Here is a 27,620-nt window from a genome sequence, read left to right on the forward strand (position 1 = left end):
ATGTACGGTCTTAACAGCAGAGCTATCTCTCCAAGCCCCACCCAAAACAGTTTTTAAAAGTGAGAAAGATCACTATTTACTCAGAAACCTTTCCAGGTGAGAGCTAGTTTTGAAGATGACAATGTGTTGGGCTCAATTTGTACTGAAGTCAAGGGCACTAACTGGCAATAATGACCTACCTGCTGGTGTCAATGGTATAAAAATATTGTTTATATGTGCATGCTGTTTTGAAAGAAATGGCATTCTGAAAACCAGGAGGTATAACCTAAAAGCAAGTACCTCCTACTGCCCTTAGAAACAGATATAAGAAATTGTTGGCAGTCAGAATGCTAGGATGGACCATCTTTATTCCTGGGGACCATGTTTCCTCTAAGTTGTCTGTATTGTCACAAAGTGCATTTGAAGTGTTTTCTACCACTTTCTCTTGCCATCCTAGCATAAATATCTCACTCTAGGATTCTGTTTCCAATATTTTTAAAAAATATTCGCATTTCCTGGATGTATTTCTTGCTGCATAGTACCTCATGAAGCTCTCCGTAGGCTGAAAATTCTCCAGCTGAGCCTTATATGCTGATCTGCCCTAGTTACTCTTCAGGAACTGTGCTATCCTGAGTACTCTATACAAGAGGAAACCACAAAAATGGAAATAGCATAGCTCATGTCCTTACGTGCCTTACAGCCTTCAATAGTTGTCATGCCAATGCCTGTTCAAACAAGATCAGTCATTCTATTAATTTCTAGAAAAATATTAAATGCTAGTGTGTCATCTGTTCCAGAGCAGCATGTTCACCCCCGGTCCAGCACACCCGTGCTTGATGACCGAGGTGAAAATGGGCTAACTTCATTTTAGCCTACATGATGTCCATGGTGCCTCTGCCCACTGGCTCCTCTGCTCCTTCACACCACATGCTAAACCTCAAGTCCGAGCTTCCCAGGCGACTTCTCTTCTGACTGATCCCATGTTTCCAGTTTGTCTGCCTCATTCCTGATTGTTGGCAATAAAACGTATGAAAGGTTCCGGAGCCTGTCACCCAGCTGTTCTGCAGCTGTGTTCTTGGGCAGTGCTTGAAGTGGCTGATGGTTTTTTCAGGCTCAAGAGCTCCTACCTCTACTAGGGCAGACAAAAGCCACCGAGGGTGGCTTTAAGACTGGATGATAAGGGTGACTAGTAGCTTTTTGTTGTGCTGTAGGTTTTAATTGAGCTTTGGAAGTATGATGTATTTCTTTTCCTGTATCTTTTTCCTGAACCAGTTCCTCCAGTTAATAAGCGCCACATAAAATTCTAATTATCAAAAAGAATCCAAAATAACAATAACAACAGTAACAATAATAAATATAAATATCATAATTAGTTATTGTCAACGATGCAACACTTCTATATGTCTGATCAAGGGACCTTTAGTGCAAAATGAGTTCCCACCCTCCCCAAATCTATATGAGAGCTCGAACATCAGTCAGGCACCTAAGACATCACAGCTATTAAAGGCAAACTAGAAATAGAAAGACATCCCTGTAGTAGGACACACACACACACACACACACACACACACACACACACACACATACACACACACACACCATCACCACCACCATAATCTGTAACTTTAGGTTCCTGGAAGTTTTAAATCTACGTGCTCAGAGGATGATGCAAGTTGATTCAGCTTACTTCCCAGCATGTGTACCTCCTCCACTGTTCAGCACGGACCAAATTCCACTAATAGATAAAAAGATACCCTTTAGTGTGATTCTGGGATTGTAACACATGAGGGGACTTGTATGTGCTATGGATATATTCAGATGTGTGGGCTAAAAGATGCATGATTGTGGGAGTTTGTAAAAGATTATAAAGTTTGCTGAGTCACTCAGTTCATTGTGGAGAGTTGTAATCCAACAGATAATGCAGTAGAGGATGCTAGAAATATGTGACTTTGCTCAACATTTTAAGCTTTGGGACTTAAAACAGATGTTTAAAGGGATAATATTTTTTCTTTATATTAAAAAGTAAAATCAGTAAAATATGCAATTACTCAACATGTTGGACAAAGAAGACTCTAAAAAGAGACGGCTCCCATGAGTCCTTTCAATCAAATGCACTGTTGAGTAACGATGTGTGTTGACTGACACTTCCAACGATCATTTGTGTCCCTTTGTCCCCTTTTTATCAAGGAAGTCATGAGAAGATCCTAAACACTTTGCCTAATGAAAGCAGTGCAAATATGATGCAAAGCAGCTATCTGCCTCTTAACCCAATCCTCTGTCAAAACTGTTAAAATATTCAAAATGAAAAAAGTTCAATTGTAATTGACTAATGCTTATAAAAACCTAAGTGTCGAAGAGATATCAGGATGTAATATGAATAAATTATGATAAATAAAAAAATGAAAAAAATTTGAACATTTTCTTAAGCCCAATTCCCTTGGATGTCATCGGTTTTATGATTTGGGGTGATAAACCAACCAAAATTGGAAGTAATGAATCAAATATATCACTGGCCAATGATTGGTACTAACAAATACTTAGTCCCCTGAGATCAGAATTTTGCCTTTGTTGGTAGACATAGGCTCCCAGCTTGTATACTAACCAGATGTGGCCCTCACTATTTGACCTGTCCCAAGACACCATGCCCCTCTCTGTATACATAGAACAGTGTCACTCATGTGGGGTTGATGCTACATGTATGGTTACACAGGTGATAAATTGGACAAAGTGTCTGGAATTTGGTGATGTTAAATACTTTACTGGTGTTTGTCATGACAAGCCTACAGGGAAGACTGCTCTTGTGTATGCTGCATCCAAACGCATTTGTAGACTCTCTCTTTCAGCATGGCAGTAGTTTAAGATAGGACCTCTAGGAAGATTCAGTGCCATAGGAGTCTTGCTCTGACCCAGTGGGGTGGAGGAAGAAGCACCAGGGATGATTCTTTCTTCTAATGGAGGATACAGGGGAAAGGAGAAAAGCTGGCCATCCTTAGCCAGGAAATGGTCCTGCTGCCATATTGATCCTGTTAGTGTACTCCACAGAACTGTGATGAAGTAGAGGGCTTTGTAAAAAAGAAAAAATGATGTAAACTGTGGAGTTTCATTACAGCAGCTCAAGCAGAGGAATACACCTGTTATCTGAACAAACAAAACAAACAGCTCCATCCCTAGGCCTCTGCTCCTTCTGAGCACTGGAGGTGCGATGTCTCACAAAGGACATCACAGCTGGAACCGTCTAATTGGGTGACTGAAAGATGAATCAACATCAGCCAGGCTTCTTTTCTCAGCAGCCACTGCCACAACCCACCTTCCCCACAGGAAGCCACACCATACTTGCCAATTAGAGTTCTAATTTTGTTTGTCAAGACCCATTGCTCTGTGCCCTGGACCCTATTCATTGGAACACCATTCATTAGGGATCAGAGATTTTTGGGGACACAGTCCATCATCATTAGCACTAATTGAAGCCTGGATTTCTAGCCCACTGCAGAAGACTGCTCTTTTTTAGTTAAGGATCAGTCATTGCAACTCACAAAAGGGTCCTTTTTTCTTGCCTAGGCGCCTTAGTCCACAAAAGGCTATGTTCTATTGACGTGAGCTAAGCCAAGGGTGGTGTTGTCTCTAGGGGCTAGGAGACCGCAGCTGTACTGTGCATGCAGCCAATGCTTTATTGCTCAGGCTCGCTACATTGGGTTTCTATATTCTTACTGAGGGATACTCAGAAGGCCCTCTTCCCCTGAGAGTACCTGAAAATTGGGGTTGGGGTTGGGATAAGGCAGCCAGGCTGAGCGAGAGTTCTCTTGGTACTTGAAAGGTCCATTGAAGGCCTGTGAGATGGCGCTCAGGTTGAAGACACATACGGCAGAGGCAGCGATGCTGTTCCTGGAGAATGAGAAAGAAGAGGCTGGTCAGAGCCCACCAGTGACTGCTGACTTCTACTGATCATAGTGATAGCGTTTATCGCCAACTATTTCAAGCTCAACGCTGTGATTTATGGGAAGAGGATGAAGGCAGGGCAACGCCTGGAGCACACAAACATGCAGATAATCAAGGACGGATATATAGCTGATATGACCCTGTTAGCCAGGACTAAATTCATTCAGCTTCTACAGGAGCAACAAGGGATTTTGAAAAGCTTTCTAAGTGTAAAGTTCTGAGGGACAGGGGCTTTGCCTTCCAGTGGGTGGAGCTGTCCATCCATTTGGCCACCTCCCTCTTCCTTCTATTTATCTGGTACTTTAGGTGTCAGCTAACCAACCTTTTTTTTTTTTTCTATTAACTCTGCGGGTGTTTGTGTTTATTAGTCCTTAAAAAACAACAAAATGAAAGTATTTGGCAGGGAATGGCTGTCAGCTTCGTCTTATTTATTATTTAAAAGAGACTGTAAATCTAAGGGTCAGCAGGAAAAAAAATTAACAGAGTACTGACATGAAAATTTGAAACCTTAACTCAGAATTCAGGCTCTACTGGAAAGCTGTAAGCAAAAGGTGCTGGAAGGTCAGTGCCCTTTGACCAAGCATGGGGTTGGCAAGTGCTTCTTTCCCAAATTTGCATTTCAAGCTGGCCTATGGTTCTCAAAGGAAAATGAAGACCGATTGAGGGGCACGGATGTATTTTCCATATTAATTCACCGAACCAATATTTTGTCAGAAATAAGTCAGTGTGTTTTTCTACATCACAGGGGGGAAAAACCCACAGGACTTTCAGAACTTGACATCTAATTATCTGGCAAATAGTGAAGAGGGGGAAGGACACAACTCTGCAGACTTCCCTAGTTTCAGTACAATCTTGGAACCTTTATAAGGTAGAAGATGTGTCCACCTAAGAGAAATGAAGCCTGCTCGGTGAGATCTTGACACCTGGCCATAGATGGGCAGCATCACCCTGGCTATGGTACAACAAAGGTTAGGATTTCACTTCTTTGTGGGAGTTCTGTGAGAAGCATAGGGAGCTAAAGAACATCTCATATAAGATGGATTTTTTTTTTCTGGGAGCCCAGCACTGAGTAAAGTGTCCCATGTGGAGCCCAGGTGCTTCCAGAGCAGGAGATTAAAAAGAAGTGGATACTTAATATGGATTTATTCATACTAGTGTGCCTGTATCTTTCTTTTCAGCATCTTTGGACAAGTAGACCATGAGCATCTTTGAGGTTCAGGGAGGAAATACACTTGGGGCACATGGCTGGACTCTGGTAACACTAAGAGAAAAATCTATGCTGGGTCAAGTCCAGACACAGGGCAGCAAGGGTTAGCCCTAGCCAGATACCTGACAGAAGATGGGGAGTCCATAGCAATAATAATAACACCCTGGGCTCCTGCTAAGCACTGGTGCAACCATCATGTAGTTCTTCACAATCTACAGATTCTAACACGACCCTAAGGTTACAGATAGACAGAGAGATGAATCGACCCACACTGCAGGCTGTAGAGGGTGAGGCAGATATCTCATGCTTTCTATGTGACTCTCAAGTTCTACTTCCTCGGCCAAGCTGCCATGTTGATTCATGGTGAAATAACAGCTCCATGCTCTCCTAGCCAGAAACACTGAACTGGGAGGGTGTGGACATGGATGTCAGCTCAGAGACTGCCTTGGGAGTCTAGTAGCTGCTGTCAGAGCTGGTGAAAGGCTCACTTCTCTACAACCCTGTTGGGCAGAGCATCATTTGTATAGTACCCACCCTCTGTTTTTTTTTTCTCTGTTTTACTTATTCTGAAAGAGACAGGTGGGGAAGCAAGGGATTGTATGAGCTACATGATGACCCCGTTCCCATCATTTTCTTCCCATATGTCTCCGTGGGTCAGAACAGCCTACAGCACAAACCCAGCTCCTTTTGTAGAGTCTCTCACACAGGCATGCGAACCTCACCCAGTTCTAGACTACTACATTGACCTCTGGGTATGTTACCTGAAGCTGGAAGCAATATTAGTCAGCTTATCTTGGGAACACAGGTATTCTGTCTGGCCTCTGTGAGCAATCAAGGACATTGTGTGGTTCACTCGATACTGGATATTATCTCATAACTTTGTTTAGAGACTAAGTGATGTAAATGATGCTGGAATGGGGGACAGCTGGATAGGTGGCTAAGCAGCTAAAGGTGCGGAGTTCCTGAGTTCAGTTCCTAGCACCTTTATTGGGTGGCTAACAACTGTCTGTAGCTCCAGTTGCAAGGGATCTGAAGACTTTTCCTGGCTGGCCTTCATGGTCATTTGCATGTATGTGCATAAGCACACACACACACAAACACACACACACATTTAAAAAAGCAATAATAACTAATTTTTATAATGATGACAGGGACTCACTTGGTTAGTCCAGAGTTATGGAGACTTAAATTCTGGTTCCTACTAAAGTAAGAGAGGTTTCAAAAGGCTCTTAAACTTATCAATTCACTTAGAAGAACAGCAGTCAAACTCTTTTTAAGACTCCCCCCCAAAGAACTTTACTCTATAGATATTTATACTTAGATATATTAAACTATGCTGTATATATAGGTCACATACCATCTATACTATATACAGCTACAATGGTGAGACCCCAACTTAAAAAAGCATTACTCATTTTTATTTTATGTGTATGAGTATCTAACTGACTGACTGGCTGTATGTATCTATGTGTGTGTGTATGTATGTATGTATAAATGTATGTATAGCATGCATGTATACTACATACACACCTGGTAAACACAGAGACTTGAAAGGGCATCAGACCTTCTGTAACCAGGGTTGAAAACAGTTGTGAGCTGCCATGTGGTTTCTGGGAACCAAACCCTGGTTCTGTATAAAAGTTTCTAATGCTCTTTGCTGAGCTCTCTCCTAGCTGTCAACCATCATCATAATAACCATAAAAAACCTTCAAAGCAAACAAGCACTGCAGTAGTCATCCATTTCATGATGTCTACCTGCCTGAGCCTCAACTGGCACTCCTCTCCTTAGTGCTAAGATACAGCCACACATAAGTCATAGTCAAAGTTAGAAGATGTCTCTCTCTCTCCTTCTCTCTCTCTCTCTCCCTCTCCCTCTCTCTCTCTCTCTCTCTCTCAATCCCCCCATCTCTTCCTCCCTCTTTTCCTTTCTCTTCATCTTTCTTGCTCTTCAAGAATCCTGTCATATGATAAGAAGGTAAGATGGAAGCCACGCTGTGAAAGCGGGCAGAGGTGGGGCACATTGTGAAGTTGGTGAACAACTGAACCTAAGTGTGATGGGGACTCTTGTCTGTCCGGAGAGAAGTTGATGTTGGCTAGCTTCTGACACAGTGAACATTTGCACTCCTGAACAGTACTTGAAACACTCGCAAGACTCTAAATCAGTGATTCTCAACCCGTGGGTCACGATCCCCTCAGATATCCTGAATTTCTATTGTTTACATTACAATTCATAATAGTAGCAACACTGTGGTTTTAAAGTAGCAACCAAATCATTTTATGGTTGGGGGTCACCACAACATGAGGAACTGTATTAAAGAGTCACAGCATTAGGAAGGTTAGAACCACTGCAGTGGACCCACCATGGAGACACAGACACCAGTACCTATAGAACTTCTGAAATGTGATCTTTGGCTGCTGTTATTGCTGGCTCAGAGCCAGTGAATGGACAGCTAAGTAAGCCAGGCTCCCACAGTGTTTAAAATTGATGTCAGCTGAGCAACTGAACATTCATCTTGTGCGGCCGACACCATTTCTTAAACAAGGTTTGGAGAAGCAAATCAACTTTAGAAACCATAAATTGTTTTTTTATGAAACAGAAAATCCTCCAGTAGTAAAAATGATTCTGGGGTTGAAAAGCAGATCTATAAAAGAGGTGGCCACTGTGAGGTGGGTGGTGGCAAGCCATCCATACTACAGTTTTCTAACCTCATGTTGAAAGAAGGAAGTACAGTGAACGCGAATAGACAGTGAACATGGCCACTCAGCAGCAGAGGTGAGAGCAGAGAAGGAAGTTGGCAGCCATGGTGTAAGGGACTCTTCAGGAACGCCATTTGTAGGCAGGCTTCTGATAACAAAGTGATGCAAGGCTAAGGAAAGGATGGTTCCATAGTTAAAGCACTTGGTGGCCAAGGATGAGGCCTGGAGACTAGGACTCAGAAGCCATGGAAAGCCAGGTGAAAGGGGAAGCCACCATAATCCCAGCACTTGGAAGGCAGAGCCTGAATTCCCTGGGACAGGCTGCAGAGATAGAAGGCCCAGGATCGGCTTGTTCAGAGTTCAGTGAGTGATGCTGCCTCAGTAGATAAGGTGACGGGGGAACGTGTCCCATCATCAACTTTGGGCCTCCAAACTCATGCACATGCTGGAAAATATGTACACTCATCCATATTTGAATACATAGGCATGCACACATATCACACTTATATACCTATACACATACAAATATTAAAGGAAAAATACAGAGAGAGTGGAGAAAAGATTACAGAGTAGCCTACTGTCTGGTTTGGGCGGAGAAAACAATGAAACAGGAATAAATCCAGAGTTATGGGTCAACTTTGCACTTATGAACACTTGCCATGCATCTTCTTTGAAATCTTTCCTTTGGAAATGATTGTTTGAATTCTGTCTAAATTGTTAGATCTCCAGGTTGAAGCTCTAAACCAAAACTTGCACTGTAGACCTCTAAACAATACTCCTAACATAGAGGAGTTACCACATGGTCCCTAAAATCCCAGACAGGCAGGAGATGCTACAGCCAGGGAAAAGAAAAGCCAATGCAGGCTCATGGGACATCCCTAGAAGGAAAGCCTGAGTGAGGGCTCTAGGAATCCCCAAGCTTTCCTAAGCCCAAATACTGTCTGTTGTGGGCTTAGGAGAATCTTCCCAAGAGAAGGAAAATAGCAGCTGCATTTCAAGTAAATGCCAAGGTCCAGGTAAGAATGATGTGATCACAAAGCTGAGACTTTCCAGACAATGCTGTTTTTATTATGCAAAAAATGCATGGCTTTTCTAAGAAAAAGTATGTGATACGCACAACTACTACACAAAACGCCTAGAACACACTCACTCATCAGGAAGACACGATCCATAGTACAATAATTTGATATTATTTTTTCCTAAAGACAAATAAAAATATTTTGGAATTAGCTTTCCTTTGCTAAAACAAGTCCCACAAAGCATGTATCTTTTCCTAATATTCAATTCATACTGAAAAGACTCTTTTTGTCGTTCTTTGGCTGTTAGCCCAGGAAAATAAGAAAGACTTCCCCTAGAGCAACTTTAAACCCTCAGAAGTCAAAGAACAGAAGGCTCATTCAGACGACGTGGAGGAGGAGAAGAGAAGGAGCATTTCCAGCTACATACACGTTGGTGGTGAAGATGCCGTATATCAGGTCCAGCTCTGGCAGGAAGAAGGTGCCCTGCAGCTCGTTGTAGTAGAAGGGCACCTCGCCGGGCCGGGAGCAGTTGAGGCGAGCCTTCATGAAGGTGGTCCACGTATCCTCCAGAAGGAACCGCCCTCCAATGTCATTCTTGCAGACCCTAGCGGCCCTGGAGAACACAGTCTTCCCACAATCGTGCTCGACAGCATTTTCTCGGAAGAAGAAGTAGGTGAAATTTCCAATGTCATAGGAAGACACAAAGTTTGGTTCTGGAAACAAGTGGAGAAAATATCAACGTCATACGCTGTTTCTTTCTTTAAAAGTCTTGCCTGATTAACTTCCTTTTCCCCAAAGGAGAGACAGTTCTGTTTGACAACAACTAGTACTTAGAAGAAAAAAGAGAAAAATGGGAGGTTCTGCGAGCAGCTTACTTATGCATGCTGGAAGGAAATGCACGGTTGTGCGAGTGTCTTAATAAGAGATCAACAGAGTGATTCTCCCTCAGGCATCCTGAGTTAAGTCTGCACCTAAGTTCACAAGGCAAAGGGCCATTAGAAGCTTATGTACTTAGGAATGTGTGTGTGTGTGTGTGTGTGTGTGTGTGTGTGTGTGTGTGTGTGTGTGTTTATACACAATGATTAATGACAAAAGAGGCTGTAGATTTGGAAGAGAAAAAGGAAGGGTATATGTGAGAGTTTGCAGGGAGAAGAGGAAGAAGGAAATGATCTAGTGACATTGTAATTTCGAGAAATAAAAGAAAAAATTAAAAATGAAACAAAACAAACAAGCAAGTAGCACATGTTCACAGATCAGTGTGTGTCCCACCATTTGAAAATCCTTTCTTACACTTCAGAAAGAGAGGAAGATAATAAGGTACAAGGAACCAAGTATATTGGGGAATACTAGACTCTAGAAATAACAGTTGTGCAAGACCATGAAACTTATGTGTATATGTATATCACTGTACATAATTCATATGCATTCACTAAGGTCCTTAAGATGATTTTTTGAAGGCAAAAACTGAATCAAACACTCATACCACAAGGTTGATCCCCTGAATTAGCTTTAGCATCACTGTTACTATGGTGACCGTGCAACTGTGACAATCAAGCCTTGTTTTCTGATTTCTAGGGCACCAAGGGAATCCACAGAGAGGGAAAATGAGTGTTGAAACAGTCTGGAAGCTTCATGGTCTCTTAATCAGTGGAAACAGGAGTTTAGAAATGCTAAAATCATGGCAAAGCCTTTACTTAACCATCAGGCTCATTAGGAATTTAAGAATCAGAATTTTACACGTAGCATTTAGAGTGTTATCTTCTCAGCATTGAAGTTAATGACAATAGAAATACTAAGTCTTCACACACTTACATGGCATAATTCTCTTTTTTTCAAAACTCCAGGAACCAGTTCTACCATTCTTTCATTTATTTCCAAGCAACTCAATTAATTCAGTAAACATCAGAATTTTATGGTGTAACTAGGATAATAATGGCAATAACCTTTGATGTTCAGAATTAGTAGAAAGACACAGCACCTATATCTACAAGGGTTTTCTTTCAGGGACAGTGCCTTTGTTATGAGGCCATTCACCTAGCCCTGTACTTGACAGTGTCTGATTGATCGCACTTGTTTGTATTCTATTGACAGAACAACCTTGAAAGCAAGATAATTCCCCTCTGTTAATAGGACACACAAGGGCTCATCTAAGAACTGGCATAGGAAGAACATAACGCGTCAACATGGACCCTACTTTCAGCATGGCCAGCAAACACCTATTTTTTAATTCTCCCTCTCTCTCTCTCTCTCTCTCTCTCTCTCTCTCTCTCTCTCTCTCTCACACACACACACACACACACACACATCAAAAAGTCTTAACAAGCTACCAAGAAGAGACTTGATACCCTATGAGCATATACAGGGGGAGGAGGTCCCCCTCAATTACAGACATAGGGGAGGGGAGTAAGGAGAGAATGGGAGGGAGGGAGGGAGGAATGGAAGGATACAAGGGATGGGATAACAATTGAGATGTAATATGAATAAATTAATAAAATATATTTAAAAAGTCTTAATATAACCTTTCATTTAAAAAATACATAAACATAATAATAGCATATTTATTTTGCTTTTCCCTTTAGCTCTTTTGATTGCTCTTAGGCTAATTAAGTAAATCAAAGGATATTCAGAAATCTTGAGAAGCAATGATTTAATTTCTATGCCACCAAGCATATGTTTTTAGGTCACTCTTGCTTTTACTTGAAACAGATACATTAGAAATTAACAAACTAAATTACACCAAAGCTTAACATGGATAATAAATGCATAGTTACTGTACACTTTAAAATCCTGGAGAGGCACTCATCAAGTCAAGTGTCTGTACAGAACACAAATAAAATACTGAGGGATTAAAAAAAAAAGTAATGCCAAGTAAGAATCTCCAAGAGAGAACTACTGCAGAAAAAGACACCAAAATCAAAGACAGGGACCGATGGCAAAACTATATTTAGTGTTTAAAGAAAAGAGTCATCTTTACGCATAGTTCCATAGAAAAGACTTCTAACTCATTTTCAGAATGAACTCTGTAGCCAGGTTCATATGGCAGATTAAAACTTGAGAGGTATATGAAAAGCACAACCACCACCACCACCACCACACCACCACCACCACCACTACCACCACCACTACCAATATCACCACCATCACCATCACCACCACCATCACCACCACTACCACCAATATCACCACCATCACCATCATCACCACCACCATCACCAGTATCACCACCATCACCACCACCATCAGCAATATCACCATCACCACCACCATCAACAATATCACCATCACCACCACCATCACCAGGATCACCACCATCACCACCACCATTACCATCACCACCATCATCACCAATAGCAAAAATAAACCCTGTGTGAACGGGAGAAGATAAGAGCTAAAGAGATGGCCTAGCAATTAAAAGTGCTTATCTAGAGATAAGACTAGAACAGCATGTGCCCTGCCTGGTACTAAGGTTAGCAGCACTCAACTGGAAATTATCAAACACCCTCACAAAGTCATCCCTGCCATTAATATGGGGCTGAATATGTGACAACATGTGATAGCTCCTGAGGAGGAGAATTACCACAAGGGAAATGATCCATTGTGTTTCTACCATTTGAGTTTATAATAGAAATAGGTATTCCAAGGTACAAGTTCTTGTGAGCTGTGCTCTGTGCCACAAGGACCAGAGAGATAGGTGCTGTGTTACAGATGGTATTCCATACTGACGGATACTAAAGGGTTTAATGACTCAGCCAAGTTCACAAGCCAGCAGTAGGACTGGTGAGGGAGCTGAGGAAGCCCCAGATCAGATTCTTTGACCTTAGAGCCTGCACATTCATTGATAGTTAGAAAGGAGTGAATAGGAATGCTATAAAACAAAACAAATCATAAAATTCTATCAGTTCTTCAAAATAGAGCCAGTGGACCAAGCAAATATCTCAGGAGGTAAGAATACTTGGTGTGAAAATAAGATGTCCTGAGCTCAAATTCTAGGTGCCCATGCAACAGTCAGATGTGGCTATGTGTATATTTGAGGGCAGAGACAGATGAGTCCTAGGAGCTCACTGGCCAGCCTGACCACACAAGATGTTGAGTTACAGTTTCAGTCAGAGACCCCCCCTTTCAAAAGTTAATATGGAAAGCAAGAGAGTAAGACACCCCAGACACATCTGTGGCCTTCACATGCTCAATTACAGACCTGTGTATGGCACAGGCATATGTCCATATACTGCATACATAGTACACAACATATTACAACACACATACACACACACACACACACTTCCCAACACAGGCATGGACACACACACACACACACACACACACACACACACACACACACGACAATAGGATTGGCTTTTTGGCCAATGCTCTTGCATGAAGAGCCATAGCCATCAACTGACAGTGCTAAGTAGGCTGACTTGGGCATAAGTGGAAGACTAAGTAGAATGGAATAAAAAAGAGGGTTAAGTGTCCAGAAGAAGCACTGCCCTCAGCTCTCAGCAACATTATGGATGCAAAAGAAAGAAGAGCCAGTGGGAAGCAGAGGTCAGCTGTTCAAGGGCTTAATGAACAAGACTGTTGTTGGGTGTGGAAGCAGCTCCAGGGCTCTTCTGCCACACTGTCCATTGCATCTCAGGCAGGTGTCCCGTAGGTAAGGTAAGCATACTGGCTCATAGCTTCCCCTCCCAGAGAAAGCCCTGCTAGCATTCTCTAGCCTGAAGGGCAATGACACATCTCCATAGAAATGTTCAAATGCACCTTTCTTTCTTGTTTGAGAAAACAGACCCTGTGTTGAGCCTGTGGTATCTGATGTTCTCTAGTTTACTACACTGTCCAGGTCATGCTGGTATGAGGGCTGGGTCCATTTGGAAATATGCCTGCTGCTCCACAGTGAACCTTGGGGTGATCGTGGGTCCCTGACGCTGTGACCAGCTACTAAATGAGGAAGCTCCATTTCTTGGAAAGCAGGTGTTTTGAAACTCATTTAGCATCCTTTTCCATTTCCAAATACAATAAGAATACAAAAATAATTACCAAATAGGCAGCCAACTATCTTTTGTGTTTATGCATGTGTCTCTGGAAGAAGAGGACACCGGTCTCACCCGGCAGTATCACAAGGTGCACATTGTGTTTCTTCCATTATTTGATCTTTCTCTCTTATTAAGATGCAATTCACTTCAAGATAGTATGTGTCATTCTGAAGGGACTGAGCAAACCATAAATCAGGCAGCACTGTCCTGTCTATGATGGATATTAGAAAGAGCGATCTGAAAGATCGTTTATACATCATTATTATCAGTGCTACCAATGAATAGAAGCTTTTCTGATGACTAACTCAAAATAGGAAGAAACAGCTCTATGTATATAAATATGTGAGTGGAGAAGTCTTTTCTCGTATTTGTAAAACGCTGAATTATAGATGACAGAATATTATGTGACACATGCCAGGTAAAAGATTAGGACTAGCCACCACGATACAAGAGTTATGTTACATCGTATTGAAGAATGACTGTAGTTGTCGGCTCCGAGAAGAGACTCTCCGCATCAGTACATGTGAGTGATGAGAGGACGCGAAGCAACAAGCACCAGAGCTGAGTCTGGCTATGTAAAACCAAATGGTGACTATATCAGGGAAGACTCATCCCTTACTCTTCCTGCTCTCATGCCCAAAGCATCTACCTGGAAATGCAGTAGTCTCAGATGGCTTCATCTGGGTGTTGCTACTCTGGTACTTAAACAGAATCAATGAGAACAGATAAGAAAGACATGAAAAAAAGTAATCTTTCAACTGTATACAATTCTTACTAGAATCAAAATCCATGAAAAAAAAAAAGTAAGCAAAAGAACACCTGGCAAAATGCCTGCCAAAAGAAAAATTGGCATGACGGGCCATGGAGCCCATGTGAGCTGCAGCACTGCCCTTGACTGCACCATTGGCATGTGACATGGTCTGTTACACCTCGTGACTCCCGAGAGCACTGAAGCTGTACTCTGTAGGACTGACACCTAGTAAGATCACAGTGAACGGTGCCTGTTACTATTGTTTCACCCTTTATACTAATAGCGAATGAGCAAACGTACCAAGCTTGTACCACGCTTAAAGATGATGAGGGTTTGAGGAGCACAAATGCAGGTAGGCTGAGTTTTCCCAACAGGAGGCCATCTCACAGTTAGGAAAATGCGTTAATGAAAATGCTCTTTACATATGAAAAAATGGCAAATCAGCCTAATTGGTAGGTGCCATTTCATAGCTATTTTTCTACACATTTTTATACCTTTTAGACCCCTCCACTTTGTTTCCTTTGTCACAACTACAGCAATATGTCCTGTAGAAACTTTCAAAATAAAGTTTAATTTCATTTAGGTATTTATTTAGACCACCCAAATTTCATGTAGGTAATTAAATATGTAGGTAACTAAAACTTAAATTAAATATTCCTTAACCCTCAATTAGTGACTACAATGCTTTCTCTGAGATTGCACCTAAATCTATGGATAGATTATCCCTAGATGACACACTTTTCTGTGTGTGCACATCCATGTAAGTATATGTGTATCACATACATGTAATACTGAGTTATATGTATGCACAGCTCAATACTTCCATCTACTGGTTGTATGACCCGTTTATTCCATTTATTCAACCATTATTTTCTTTGATTTAGAATGGCAATAATGATGCGGCAGTTGAAGTATCATTGTGAGATTCAAAGGGAATGCACGCCAAGTGGCAAGCACTTGACTGGCAATTATCAAAGTACAGAACAAAAATTATAACTCTCATTATGTAGATTGAATAAACGCACATCAGTAAACAGATCATTTCTATTTACATGACAACCTTCTTCATTAAGCATCCCTTATGCATATGAAATTAAGGCACTACTGCTTCCTGTTAGTCTGGGGCAATATGGCATCAGGGACTGAGATGAGATGTACACGGAGCTGTCAATGCGGCTGTAGCATGCTTCCCTCAGCAGCTTGCTGAGCAGCTACAATACTGTCCTGGGGAATCCTTGGGTCCTTTGGAAACAGATAGACACTGCCCATTTCCTGAGACAGTACAAAAGAAGCAACAAGACAGAGCCCAGTGGATGACTGCAACGAGGACTCAGACCCTGCATTTCACTACAGCAGCAGGAACTGAAGAATTAGCCAAATGGAGGGAGGAAAAGGGCATGGGCGAGGTCAGAAAGAGCCACAGACCAAGAGTGGGGTGAGAGTGCATGCTTAAATAAGGGAGCAACTTAAGAGAAGACAGGAAGGGTGGGGCAGGACTGGAATGGAGCCAGTGTTTGGACAAAAGATTTGGGGCAGAAAACCAAGACAGACGAATAATCCATGGTGGAGAGTTAGGGCTTCAGGGCCATGAGAGAATATTCAGATGTCCATGGAATTTGAGGAGACAGTGAGGCATGAAGCACAGAGCAAGCGTAGCCCTAGATATCCTGTACGGTCACTGGTCACTTGACCGCTGCCACCTCAGGAACTCCACTCTCAGAATGCGAGTCAGAAGGAGACCTGAAACACTGGTTCAAGAGACTTTTCTCTCCCCATTGGTGGGGAATATGACTGGTGGCAACGCACCGTTCACATGGGTTTGCTGATTCCAGAAGAGGCACCTTACACTCTGCCGCCTTCTCACCGAGGGAGAACCACACACCCCATGTGCCCAGCCATTTCGCGAACAGCTTGTCCTCAACTTGGCCATTTCTTGTTCCAGTACCTGGGCAGCCGCTCAGACATTCTGTCTCAAAGCAACCAAATCACTGGTGTCTATTGTGCATCTACCTTCAGCCCAGGTTCAGAGTTGCTTATTCTTTTTCCACCATCTATATCACGTTCTCCCAGTCACGTGATCCCAGGTTCATTAACTAGAACTAATTTCACGAATATTTCTAGGTGCGTTTGAAGTGCGGAATTTCTATTTGCAATGCTCATTTTTTTCTGATGATCTTTTGGCTTCTTTGGATTCATTTTTTTTAAACAGCTGATGATTTAATTTGCATAGTCAATATATATGATTCTTAATTACAATGCTTTGCCTAATTCAAAGATAATAAGAAATGTTAGAATGCACAAACGCGCGCGCGCACGCACACACACACACACACACACACACGCGCGCACACACACACATACACATTAAAGGTTCAAAGTAGAACACATGAAATTCCTTTCAAGGATGATCACTGTGGCAACACTGTAAAGTTTTTTAAATCAATTTTTCTTCTTGACAAGCTACAACTGAATAAGTAGTACCATATGATGGCTCTATCTCTGTTTCTCGCTTTTATTGGGCCCAAGGAAAAGCACAAACAAAAACAAATACAGATAAAGCCACAGAGACTATGCTGTCTAATATGTAGTGATGAGTGAGCTAATGCAAGAAGCCATCCACTAGGAAAGGCAGAGTGCTCAACAGAATGGCAGCATCAATTTTCTGTAAGGCACAGAACTATGCATCACACAAACAGATATAACAGTGTGATTTGGATCAAGAAGGTGGTCCACACAAAGGCCCCTTAGCAAACAGCATGGGAGGAATGCAAGAGTCTCACTAGGAAGCTGCTATGATTGAGAGACAATGAGCACGTAACATTTTCCTTATTTGCATCAGTGCTAGTAAATGCCTATGTATTTTCTCTGGAGGGAGTTATCTTTCCTCCATGTCAATCAGTGCACACTGTTTATGCCTTTACTGCAGTGTATCACCCCTTCTCCTTTGAGATGTGCAAATCAAAACCCACAGGTTCTAAGTGACTTGCTGGCAAGTACAGAACCCCCCTGAGACAGGCAAGGACTCTGTGGCTCCTCAGCCTTCCGACACTCAGTGCTCAGTTAATGTCACATTATTTTTCAAAAGGCAGTATCAAAATTGATTTCTTACATCCCATAAAGGGCTGTGTTAAATCATCCTGCCAACTTGTCTTCTTTGGTTGGGTAATTTCAGTTCGTTATATCCTTTTTGCAATGCTTCAACAATGAAGAAAATTATCAGCCTTTTCTCAAAGTACACATGGCTCTTTTCCATGGCAGTTTTGCACAGAGATATGTATTAGTGGAGAGGAAGTGCCCAGGAATCATGCTAGTATTTCCTAATGTGAGTTTAAACGCAAAGGGTGAAAGCTATGGGGGTGGGATGTTTCTGGATCCTATGTTTTCACTAGGTGTGGTCAAGGTGTCATCTGGGCATTGAGGGCCAGACTCTTTTGGAGGATTTCAGGAAAGACTGACAATGAGTTGGATGTGAGGTGTCCCTCTTAAGTGGAGTGTTCTACCCAGTCTCTGAGACTTTCCTGTTCTACTTAGTACGGTAACAAGACTATGGTATCACGCAGATGTGCCAACAACAGACTGTACACCAAAGAGACTCTAATAGAAGAGTTCTATACATTACAATGATAATCATATATAATTTGCAAGAATTTTCCAAATGCATCAGCTTGGCACAACACATTCGTCCTGATGTTCCTTCTGATGAACAAGATTAAGGATGAACATTAAAAAGCCTCATTGTAAGCCAGGTGTGGTGGCACATGCCTACAATTCCAGCACTAGGGGAAGCAGAGACAGGCAGATCTCTGTGAATTCAAGGACAGCTTGGTCTACAAACTGAGTCAAGAACAGCAAAGGCTACATTGAGAAACTCTGTCTTGAAAAACAAACTAACTAACTAACAAACAACAACAAAACACTTGTTTTGTCCATTTTGAGGTCCTGTCATGGTGTCCTATCCAATTTGATGTTCAGGAGTCATCTATCCGAAGAGAAAGCCTTGTTCAGAGAAAGATCCATTTTACACATTGCCCAAGGCATATATTAACAACCACATGGATTACTATGGAATCTGTTTTTATTCTTTTTTACAGCATTTTCTTTCCCTTGATTTTATCACCAAGCCCTTTTTTCCTTCATGTTCCTTGGTTTTTATATTCTGCTTTTTTTGGGATTTGTCATCTATAGCCAGTGATGTCAGTCCAGAAGGCCAAGTATTTTTCTCATTGGAACAATTTATTGTGTGAACACTGCAGGGAAGCCCCTCACCGTTCCCAGATTGGAGTCTAATATTGCCATGCTGTCTACCAGGAACTAGCACAGTGTTTATAAGGAAGGCACCAATCTTTTTCAGGGGTAAGCAGAAACTATCAGTCTTTGACATATGCACAGAGATTTCTTTCTCTAAGAAAAAATGATATTTAGTTATGAAAATTCAACTATCTTTAAAGTCTTCAGTTGGTCTACTGAGACCTTAGTGAGTGCCATAGATATATACCAACGGTGAGCATCATGGATATATCCCAAGCCAGGATGGTTCAAGTTGGTCACTGAAAATTTGCTGGAGTAGAAAAATGATACCTCACAGAATGTGGTACTTTTACTATCAGGATGTTTTACTATGAGGCTTTCAAGTGAGTCCTCCATGGGCAACCACAGGCAGAATCTTTGATTCAAGGGAACTCAGGAATTTGCATGTCAACCAATTGGGGCAGACAAATGATCCCTCAAAGGAGGAAACAAGCAAGTGCCTGGGTGTTAATATGTAATATCCACGCTGAGCTTCAGGGTGAGTTTTTAAAGCTTGCTTAGGCATGTTTTCCATGTTCTCAAATAGGTACCAAGCTATGCAATCATACAGTTGCATAGGACTCATTTGGACATACCCTTTCCTTTTCTTTTTCATAGGTTTACTGTTTCCTCGATTTGCCTGTCACTTTCATGAAGGTAAGTTTTACAGCTTCCATTTTAAGCTTTGGCTATTAAACATTTATTGCCATGCCTTACAGTAATCATTCAATAAGGGCTAGTAATGATTAATATTTTAATGCATTAAAGCTGTTAAGAAATTTCTCTAAACACATAAATTTGTTTTAAGAGTGATTTTGGCACAAAGGAAAAAAATCTGGTTTTGAAAATTATGCTCACTATCAAACACACAATTTAATGGTCCAGATGCCTACATAATGTTATTTGGTGAATTACACTGGCTTTAATAAAGTTAATGCATACTGGGTGAAGCAGGGGCAGATGAGATGGTGGCTAAAAAGAACATCTTCAAATGTTTGGGACTGAGTCAGCTTGAAACATACAAATCTTGGTTTTTGCTTTGTTTTGAGGTTTTTTTTTTCTTTTCTTTATGATTCTAGGTCATGACTGAGATATGCTGCCTGTACTTAACAATTTTATTTATGAAATAAGGTACTCAGCCCACAAAGATGACTCCTACCTAACCCTTGCCCTCAAGAAACTCACAAACTATTCAAGGAAACAATACAATCAACTATACTTTTTATTTATATTTCCAGTACCTGTTCAAGTTGCTATGGAAAAGTACCGAATGGCTTATTATAAAAAACAGAATTTTGTTTTCTAAAGGTGTGGATGTTGAACACTACCAAACAAGGTGCCAGCATACTTCACGTTGGGTGAAGGCTTATTTCCAAGTTCACAGACCTCACATGATAGAAGAGATTAGGTGGCTTGCTGCATTATAGTCTCTTTTAAGAGAGCACTAATCCCTTGATGAGGGCTCCACCTTTGGGAAAACAGTGCCTTCTGGACACTTCACATGGGCTGGGGTAAGATTTTAATCTGTGAAATATAGAACATGGACTAAGGCATTCGTTAATTCATTTATTCAGTTATCATCAAACAAACACCATTACATACCTTTATAAATGTAAAACAAACTGGTGTACAAGAAAGATTCACTCTAATGATTAGCCACTGTCCCTTTTGTTGAGAGACAGAAGCAAGATGGTAAAAAAGTATAATGGCTAAGGTTGAAAATTGAACATAGTAAGGGTTATGAAGACCAGAGAGCAAAAGACATAAATTTAAAATAATATGGTCAGCACGTCCCCTGGATGGGGAGTCCTGGTGGCACTCAGAGGAAGGATAGCAGGCTACCAAGAAGAGACTTGATACCCTATGAGTATATCCAGGGGGAGGAGGTCTCCCTCAGTCACAGTCATAGGGGAGGGGAGTAGGTGGAAAATGGGAGGGAGGGAGGAATGGGAGGATGCAAGGGATAGGATAAGAATTGAGATGTAATATGAATAAATTAATAAAATATATTAAAAAAATAATATGGTCAGGATGGTGTTCCATGGAGAAGGAGGTATTTGAAGACACCAATCAAAGCAGGTGACCAACAGAATAAAAATTAGTTGATTTTCAACTGCATACACTGCTCAGCCAGTGAAAATTGACAATACATAGGAAAACAACTTTAAGATACACTAATATAGACATTGGGGACAATCATCAAGCAATAAGTGGGTTCAGTTGAAATGAGTTCAAAAGAAAGGGTGTTAATGAGGGAAATCCAGTTGCTGCTTCAGTTAAAAAAAAAACAAGCCAATCCTGTTGCCTTTTGGGAGCGGCAAGTGAGCAAGGCTACTAGAGACCCTGTGATGACGGCATGGTTTTTATATGAAGGTGTACTAAATGGAAACCAAGGTGCTTAGGTTAACTGTATTATTTAGCAATTATTTGAGAAAGATAAATGGCAGACAGGTGACACATGATGGAGAGATGATGGATGATGGATGGACAGATGACTGGTAGAGGATAGATGCATAGATACACACAGACAGATGGATGATAGATATTCCTAAGTAAAAGTCAGGAATTCTCAAGAGGAGACAACTTCCCTGGGCAATATTTGAGAATATTTGCATTTATTTTTATTTTAGAACTTATGGAGATGGGAATAATTATTAGGCTCTAGTAGGCAAGAGCTCACAGATGCACTAAACAACCTCCACAAAGACAATGCCTTTCCCATAAAAAGAATCATCTGAACATAAAAGTAGTACTGGTGAGGGCGAGGAGTCTTATCTACATATGTAATGCGACTTGGGCATGAGGCCATTAAAAATTGGAAGACCTAGAAGTAGCAAAGCAATAAGTATATTAGCAAAGTTAATATTAATGCTTATGCAAAGTATAAATTAAATGCTGAGGTGATGAATTGTACAGCGTGCATAGACTGTCCTTGTGAGTGCGGCTACACTCACATGAGACGCACTCATACCCAGGGATGAGTTTTGCTAGCACACAGGACTTTCACACAGCAGCACAAATCTGTGCAGCTGCCTCTGTCCATTCTTTGGCTGTGTATTTAACAGGTGGTTTGTTTCTTCCTTATAATTGACCAGTACTTTCTGGTAGTTTCTAGTTCCTTAAAAGAGAAATGGACCTGAGCATGACACTTCTTCCGAGGGATAATGCCACAACTGGAGACAAGTCTCAAACTAGAGATGATTTTGCATCCATGAGATGAGTAGCTCTAACGACCAACTTGGCAGACTGTCCCGATGAACTCTCAAGGCACTGAATTAAATTCTGAAGATGTTAACTCGAAGTGATAGACACATAGACTGGTGACATTTTTAAAAAATTGTTAGATTACTTGGAGTTATTTGTAGGCAAATGGGTTCTACCTGAAAATGTCATGAAATATACTAATTTGTTGTTCAAAATATAGTAAGTAGACATTAAGAAAGAATACATATGATTCTACTCGTGTCTGTAACCCATCATTCAGTTTTCTAGATTTCAAACAGCAACATAAGGAAGAAGTAGCTGAACACCGTTGAGTGGTCTTGTCAGCATCAGCTGATACTAATAGGCCCTGCTATCGTGGCTTACAACATTGGAAGCATCACTCCTCATCCTAGTACTAAAGAATGTGCTGCTAAATTATCAGTACCAAATGTGTTCTACTTTGAAGATGAAGATTTGTTCTTTATAAAGTATGGCTGTATTTTTAGGCATCAACTATCCAGGTGACCACAAACAAAGCAATAAGAGGTGGGGGGGGGGGGCTCAAGGACTTACCATTGAGCCATTTGGAGTTGTATTGTGCAGTTCGAAGCGGAGGTAAAGTGCCCAGACTTCGGTAAATGGCCGGATCTCGCCCTGGGAAATCCATGGCTGTTGCAGCATAGAGCTCCCCACTGGCTGTGAGCAGAGCTGTAGAATTGTGCTGGGGGCTGTAGGGACAGCGGGCCATGCCGCTGATCTGATCATGAATCTCAGTCAGGTTATTTAACTGTGGGTGAAGATGAGAGGGAAACGAGTTATCCCTGAGAAACCCCATTCCGTGTGCTCATAGATTCCACCGTATACCACTGATGGGCAAGTGTGTTCCATGTATACTCTGGGGTGTGTGGGATGAAAAGCTTCTCCAACTCCTCTGACTTTATGAAATCAGTTCTCTGTGATGTTGGCCAGAGAGTCCATCCTTGTAGCTACAGAGCCTCATGCTAGTGATTCAAGACGAAGCAAGATTATATATATATGTATATGGCTTTGATGAAGGACGTTGTGAGTGTTGTCTGTTTTCTACTTTAATGAAGAATCCAACTTTAATATTTACAGACATGTGAATTATAAGGAAATATGTTCATGTATTGGTCTGACAAAAAAAAGAAAGCCCCAACTTCTGCACCACTTATATTTTTATGTCCCATATTTTTCTTCCCTCCTTTCTAGTCTTGAGAAAGCTGCAGGTATGAAAGTATCAGTTAATGTTCCAAATTCTGGTTACCAACTCATAAAACATGAGAAAAGATTTCCCCCTTTCTTTGGTATTGTAGAGGTTTTTTTTTCTTTTTTACAAGACTCAACTTAAATTTGGTTCTTGACTCTGAGTTAGAAAATACTGAAGGTGGAGAATGCAGGAATAATGAGCACCCCCCCCTCCACCGCGATTGGAAGTGTAGTCCTTGAGGAGTTAAGTAAAGGATTGATTTCTCAGAGTCTTTCTTTTTAAAAACTACCCCCGCGAAGTAACAACCTCATGGCATAGATGTTGAGGATGGAATGTTTATAATGTCACATACTGACAGCTGCATATGGGAAGCAGGGAATTGTCTGTGGTCATCACTTATCATCCTGTTCCCTTCTTTATGTTCAATAACTAAAGATACATTTTAAAATAATGAACGGTAAGCCTAGATGATAACTTAAGGTTTTAAGAGAAGTTGTAATATCCATAAATTAGCATAATGGCATTTCCTAGTTATATTTCTCAAGGAAGATTAAATTAATATACTGAATTAAGAAGATAGCATGCATGTCTAATGGCCTGGCCATGCTTTTACCGGGGACGTGTAAGATGAAACTCCCTGTCTATGTAACAGTGAGAACATTACTTTGCTTATGGGTATGTTTTTTCATCCTGCTTTTGACAAACCTCCTATCTAGTTTATAGATTTTCTTTCTGTATAAGTTGTGATTTTATAGCATTTTAGTAATTGATAATATTTCTACCACAATGAATCTAAGAAAGTATAAATAAGAAGTACATGTTTATGATTGGTACTTACAGCCATTCATTGGGAAAATGCTGAGTGAAATAGTTTTCAAAGAATACTTAAGTATGTAATGTACAATTAATTTCTATTTCTTCTTCTTCTTCTTCTTTTTTTTCTGAGACAGGGTTTTTTTCTGTGTAGCCTTGGCTATTCTGGACTTTGTAGTCCAGGTTGACCTCGAACTCACAGAGATCTCCCAGCCTCTGCCTCCCTGAGTGTTGGGATTATAGGCATAAGCCATGGCGTCTGGCTTGTTTCTTCTTAAAAAAATAAAAGTTCTGGTTGATTAGAAGTAAACAAATCAAGTGTTTACTCAATGTTACTTCAGTGTTACGAAGATGTTTTCCCTTGGTATACAGAAACACATTTACAATAAGGCTTTGAAAGCATTGTGTTTGGCTGCTCCTGGTATAAGTTTGTGGAATCTCAACATGGACACATACCGAGCGGATGGTACAGACAGGTGTGAAAGCATTGGTCCCACAGGTGAATAGTCGGTCCCCGCCCACTAAGAGCACTCGGATGTAGTTCTGACATTCCTCCTGAAAATCAAAAGTATAAGAAACATATTGACAAGTCCTGAAGGCAAGAGGGACGGTAAGCACAGATATACTATGTTTGCAAGGCAAAGAGAAAACCAGTCCTTCTCAGTGTTGACCAAAGGCAGCAATGATGCTGTGTCTGGACACAGACATTTGTTCTGTGGATATTTACTAAGGTAGGTGTGATACAATTTTGTCTTCCCAACATACGCCTTCTTTTGAAAAACACGAATTCATTTTGAATTGTACTTCCAACTTTAAGTTTTCTTCGATCCATACAGGAAAATAAATAAGATTAACTCCTTGATGCTGCTCAGGAAGCACTGGCTGTCTTAGAAAGCTCATGGGCTCTCAACCCTATGCAAGATTTATGAACTCAGGGGTACTGAGAGAGGGAGAAATAGATTTCTCCAAGGCATAGCACTCCAACTGGCTATCCTATACCAAATGGTTAGTCCTGAAAACATTGATATGAATAATATTCATGGGCTGAGCAGGTTGTATTTAAGTATTTAGGAATACACTAACACATACACACAGACACACAGATGTAACACCAATTAACAAAAAACTGGCTATGAATTTGGAAGAGAGCAAAGAGAGGGGTATGTGCAAGTTTGACAGGAGCAATAGAGAGGAGAAAATGTCATAATTAGAATCTTAAAAATAAAGACTGAAAGAAGGAAGGAAGGAAAGAAAAAGAAAGAAAGAAAGAAAGAAAGAAAGAAAGAAAGAAAGGAGAAAATTTAAAACCAAAAGAAACTACATAGGCCTTTTATAAACATGTTGTAACTTTCCCCACTAAGAAGGCTGCATATAGGAAATACAAATTGGAAAAAGTTGATTGTTATGGACTCAGACCAATCAAAGCATAATATATAGATGCATAGATGTTTTATAATGAAACTCATTTTTTTGTTTGTTTGTTTGTTTGTTTGTTTTTTGTTTTTGAGACAGGGTTTCTCTGTGATGCCTTGACTGTCCAAGACTTACTTTGTTGAGAAGGCTGGCCTCGAATTAACAGCAATCCACCTGCCTCTGCCTCCCAGAGTGCTGGGATTACAGGTGCGTGCCACCACACCTGGCTGAAACTCATTTTTTATATAATTAATATATATTAAAACTACATTAAAGACATAGCAAATGTATATAAATAATTTTAACTCCTTTACAAACAGCAATATAACCAGCAAGGAAGTGTTGCTCAGAACATTGGAGAAAGAACCTACAGGTGCACAGATCGTAACCTCAGAGCGTTCATAGCAAAGATCATATGTTCCCACATATGGAAGTGTGAAGAAGTGCCACTTAACAGAATTAGAGGAACAAGGAAAGAGAACAGATCATCGTTTCAATTGGAGGAGATAAAATAGTGCTGTTATTAAATAGGGCCATATGACAGGAAGCTTTCCTTTTATTCAGCACTGATTTGACAGTCTTTGTACTAGAAGTTAGTTTGAGCAGGAAAACAAGGACCATAACATTTACTGCATAGCTCTCCAAATGCTAGAATATTTAGAGCATAGCTGTCCATATGCTATAATAATAATAATAATAATAATAATAATAATAATAATAATAATAATAATACTGCTCTAAAAGGGAAGGGAAGGCAAGGGTGTGAGAAGAGTTCCTGAAGAGAAAGTTCAAAAGGTGAATACCAGGTGGAGGTGTGTGGCGAACCCATGCAGGACTGCATTGAACAAAGAAGGACACAGGCCACACCAGGAAAATGGACAATGCCTGAGCATGGCACCAAAGTGGGCAACCCCACAGGAGATGCAACATACACTGAGGTGGCAGAAGAGGCCATACAGGCCCACACAATAAGTATGCATTACATTCTGAGCATGAGCTGGCCTCCTGGTTGCTGTCAAAGGACTGCTCAAGAATCTCTGTGGAAGAAGAACAGAGTTGGGGAGTGAGGCAGGTAGGGATGCTCCTTGATAACGAAGCTCTTTCCCTTCTGAGCCTGGACCAAGTTGAGCTGTGAAAGGACAAAGGCAGAATGTGGCATCTCAACAGGGTCTCCCTAATGGGACTAGCATGGAGTGTCAAATGATTTGAATCACACAGAAACGATGACAAAATAGATTCAATAATAGTACAGCCATCCTGCTCACTGGTCCCTTGGACTTTACTTTCAGTAGTATTGGGAGTTTGCACTATCCAATCTAGTATATAGCTTGGCTCATACAACGCAAATTGCTCACTCACATGAATTTATTCTAAAAGAGAAGTGAGGTATCAATTATACAATTCTCTTTCCTCCATTGCTAATAAAAACAATACATCATAACTGGCTGATAAAGCTGAGAGAAAAAAAACAATAGAAAGATCCATGTTAACAGAAAATTTGGAAAATAAGTATGAATAATTGTAAATAGTTTGGAACTGAGAAAGGTAGATCAACAGTTGGAGGAGCAGAGTTTGTTTTGTTCCTAAATGCTTCCCTGACTGGGCAAAGGACAGGAACATCCCACTGAACAAAGAACATAATTAAAGGCATCAAAGAACTACACAGTTGCCCATCCCATGGGTGAGGAGACTAGGGCACAGGAACAGAAGCTTAAAACAACAGGATCAAAGGGAGGATGAAAACGGAAAGCCACAGCCTGTCTGTAGGAGGCACCTCCATCTAGACCTTGCAGAATACAGGGCTGGGTGTTCTTGATGGAATTAGCGGACACCCTGTCAGGATAATGAACCTGTAATAAAGACTGGAATGAAAAATTACAAGCAGTGTATAGGGTGGAGAGCTCATCCATATCCACTCACTATATTTTTTCATTCTTTTAAGAACAGCGTGGGATGCAGAAGAAATTTTCTTCTTAAAGCAAGAGGCCACCAACAAGTGAGTCGCACCAGAGAAAGCTACTCTGCTGTAAACAACACGGCCAAGGGGAAATTGTCC

General features: G+C 41.0%; 1 protein-coding gene across 6 annotated transcripts in view; it reads right to left on the reverse strand.

Annotated features, from left to right (window-relative positions):
• The window catches only part of SEMA5A (semaphorin 5A), a 442,105-nt gene that overhangs the window by 123,847 nt on the left and 290,638 nt on the right, over positions 1-27,620 (reverse strand). For all 6 annotated transcript variants that reach the window (XM_084782844.1, XM_084782839.1, XM_084782840.1 and 3 more), the window contains 4 exons: positions 24,608-24,706; positions 22,684-22,897; positions 9,266-9,551; positions 3,726-3,861 (listed from right to left, as the gene is read on the reverse strand). In XM_084782844.1, the coding sequence (XP_084638970.1) occupies positions 3,726-3,861; positions 9,266-9,551; positions 22,684-22,897; positions 24,608-24,706 (735 nt within the window). The remainder of the gene's footprint in view (positions 1-3,725; positions 3,862-9,265; positions 9,552-22,683; positions 22,898-24,607; positions 24,707-27,620) is intronic.

This window comes from Acomys minous, assembly GCF_964271855.1.
Source record: "Acomys minous genome assembly, chromosome: 5".
Lineage (NCBI taxonomy): Eukaryota > Metazoa > Chordata > Mammalia > Rodentia > Muridae > Acomys > Acomys minous.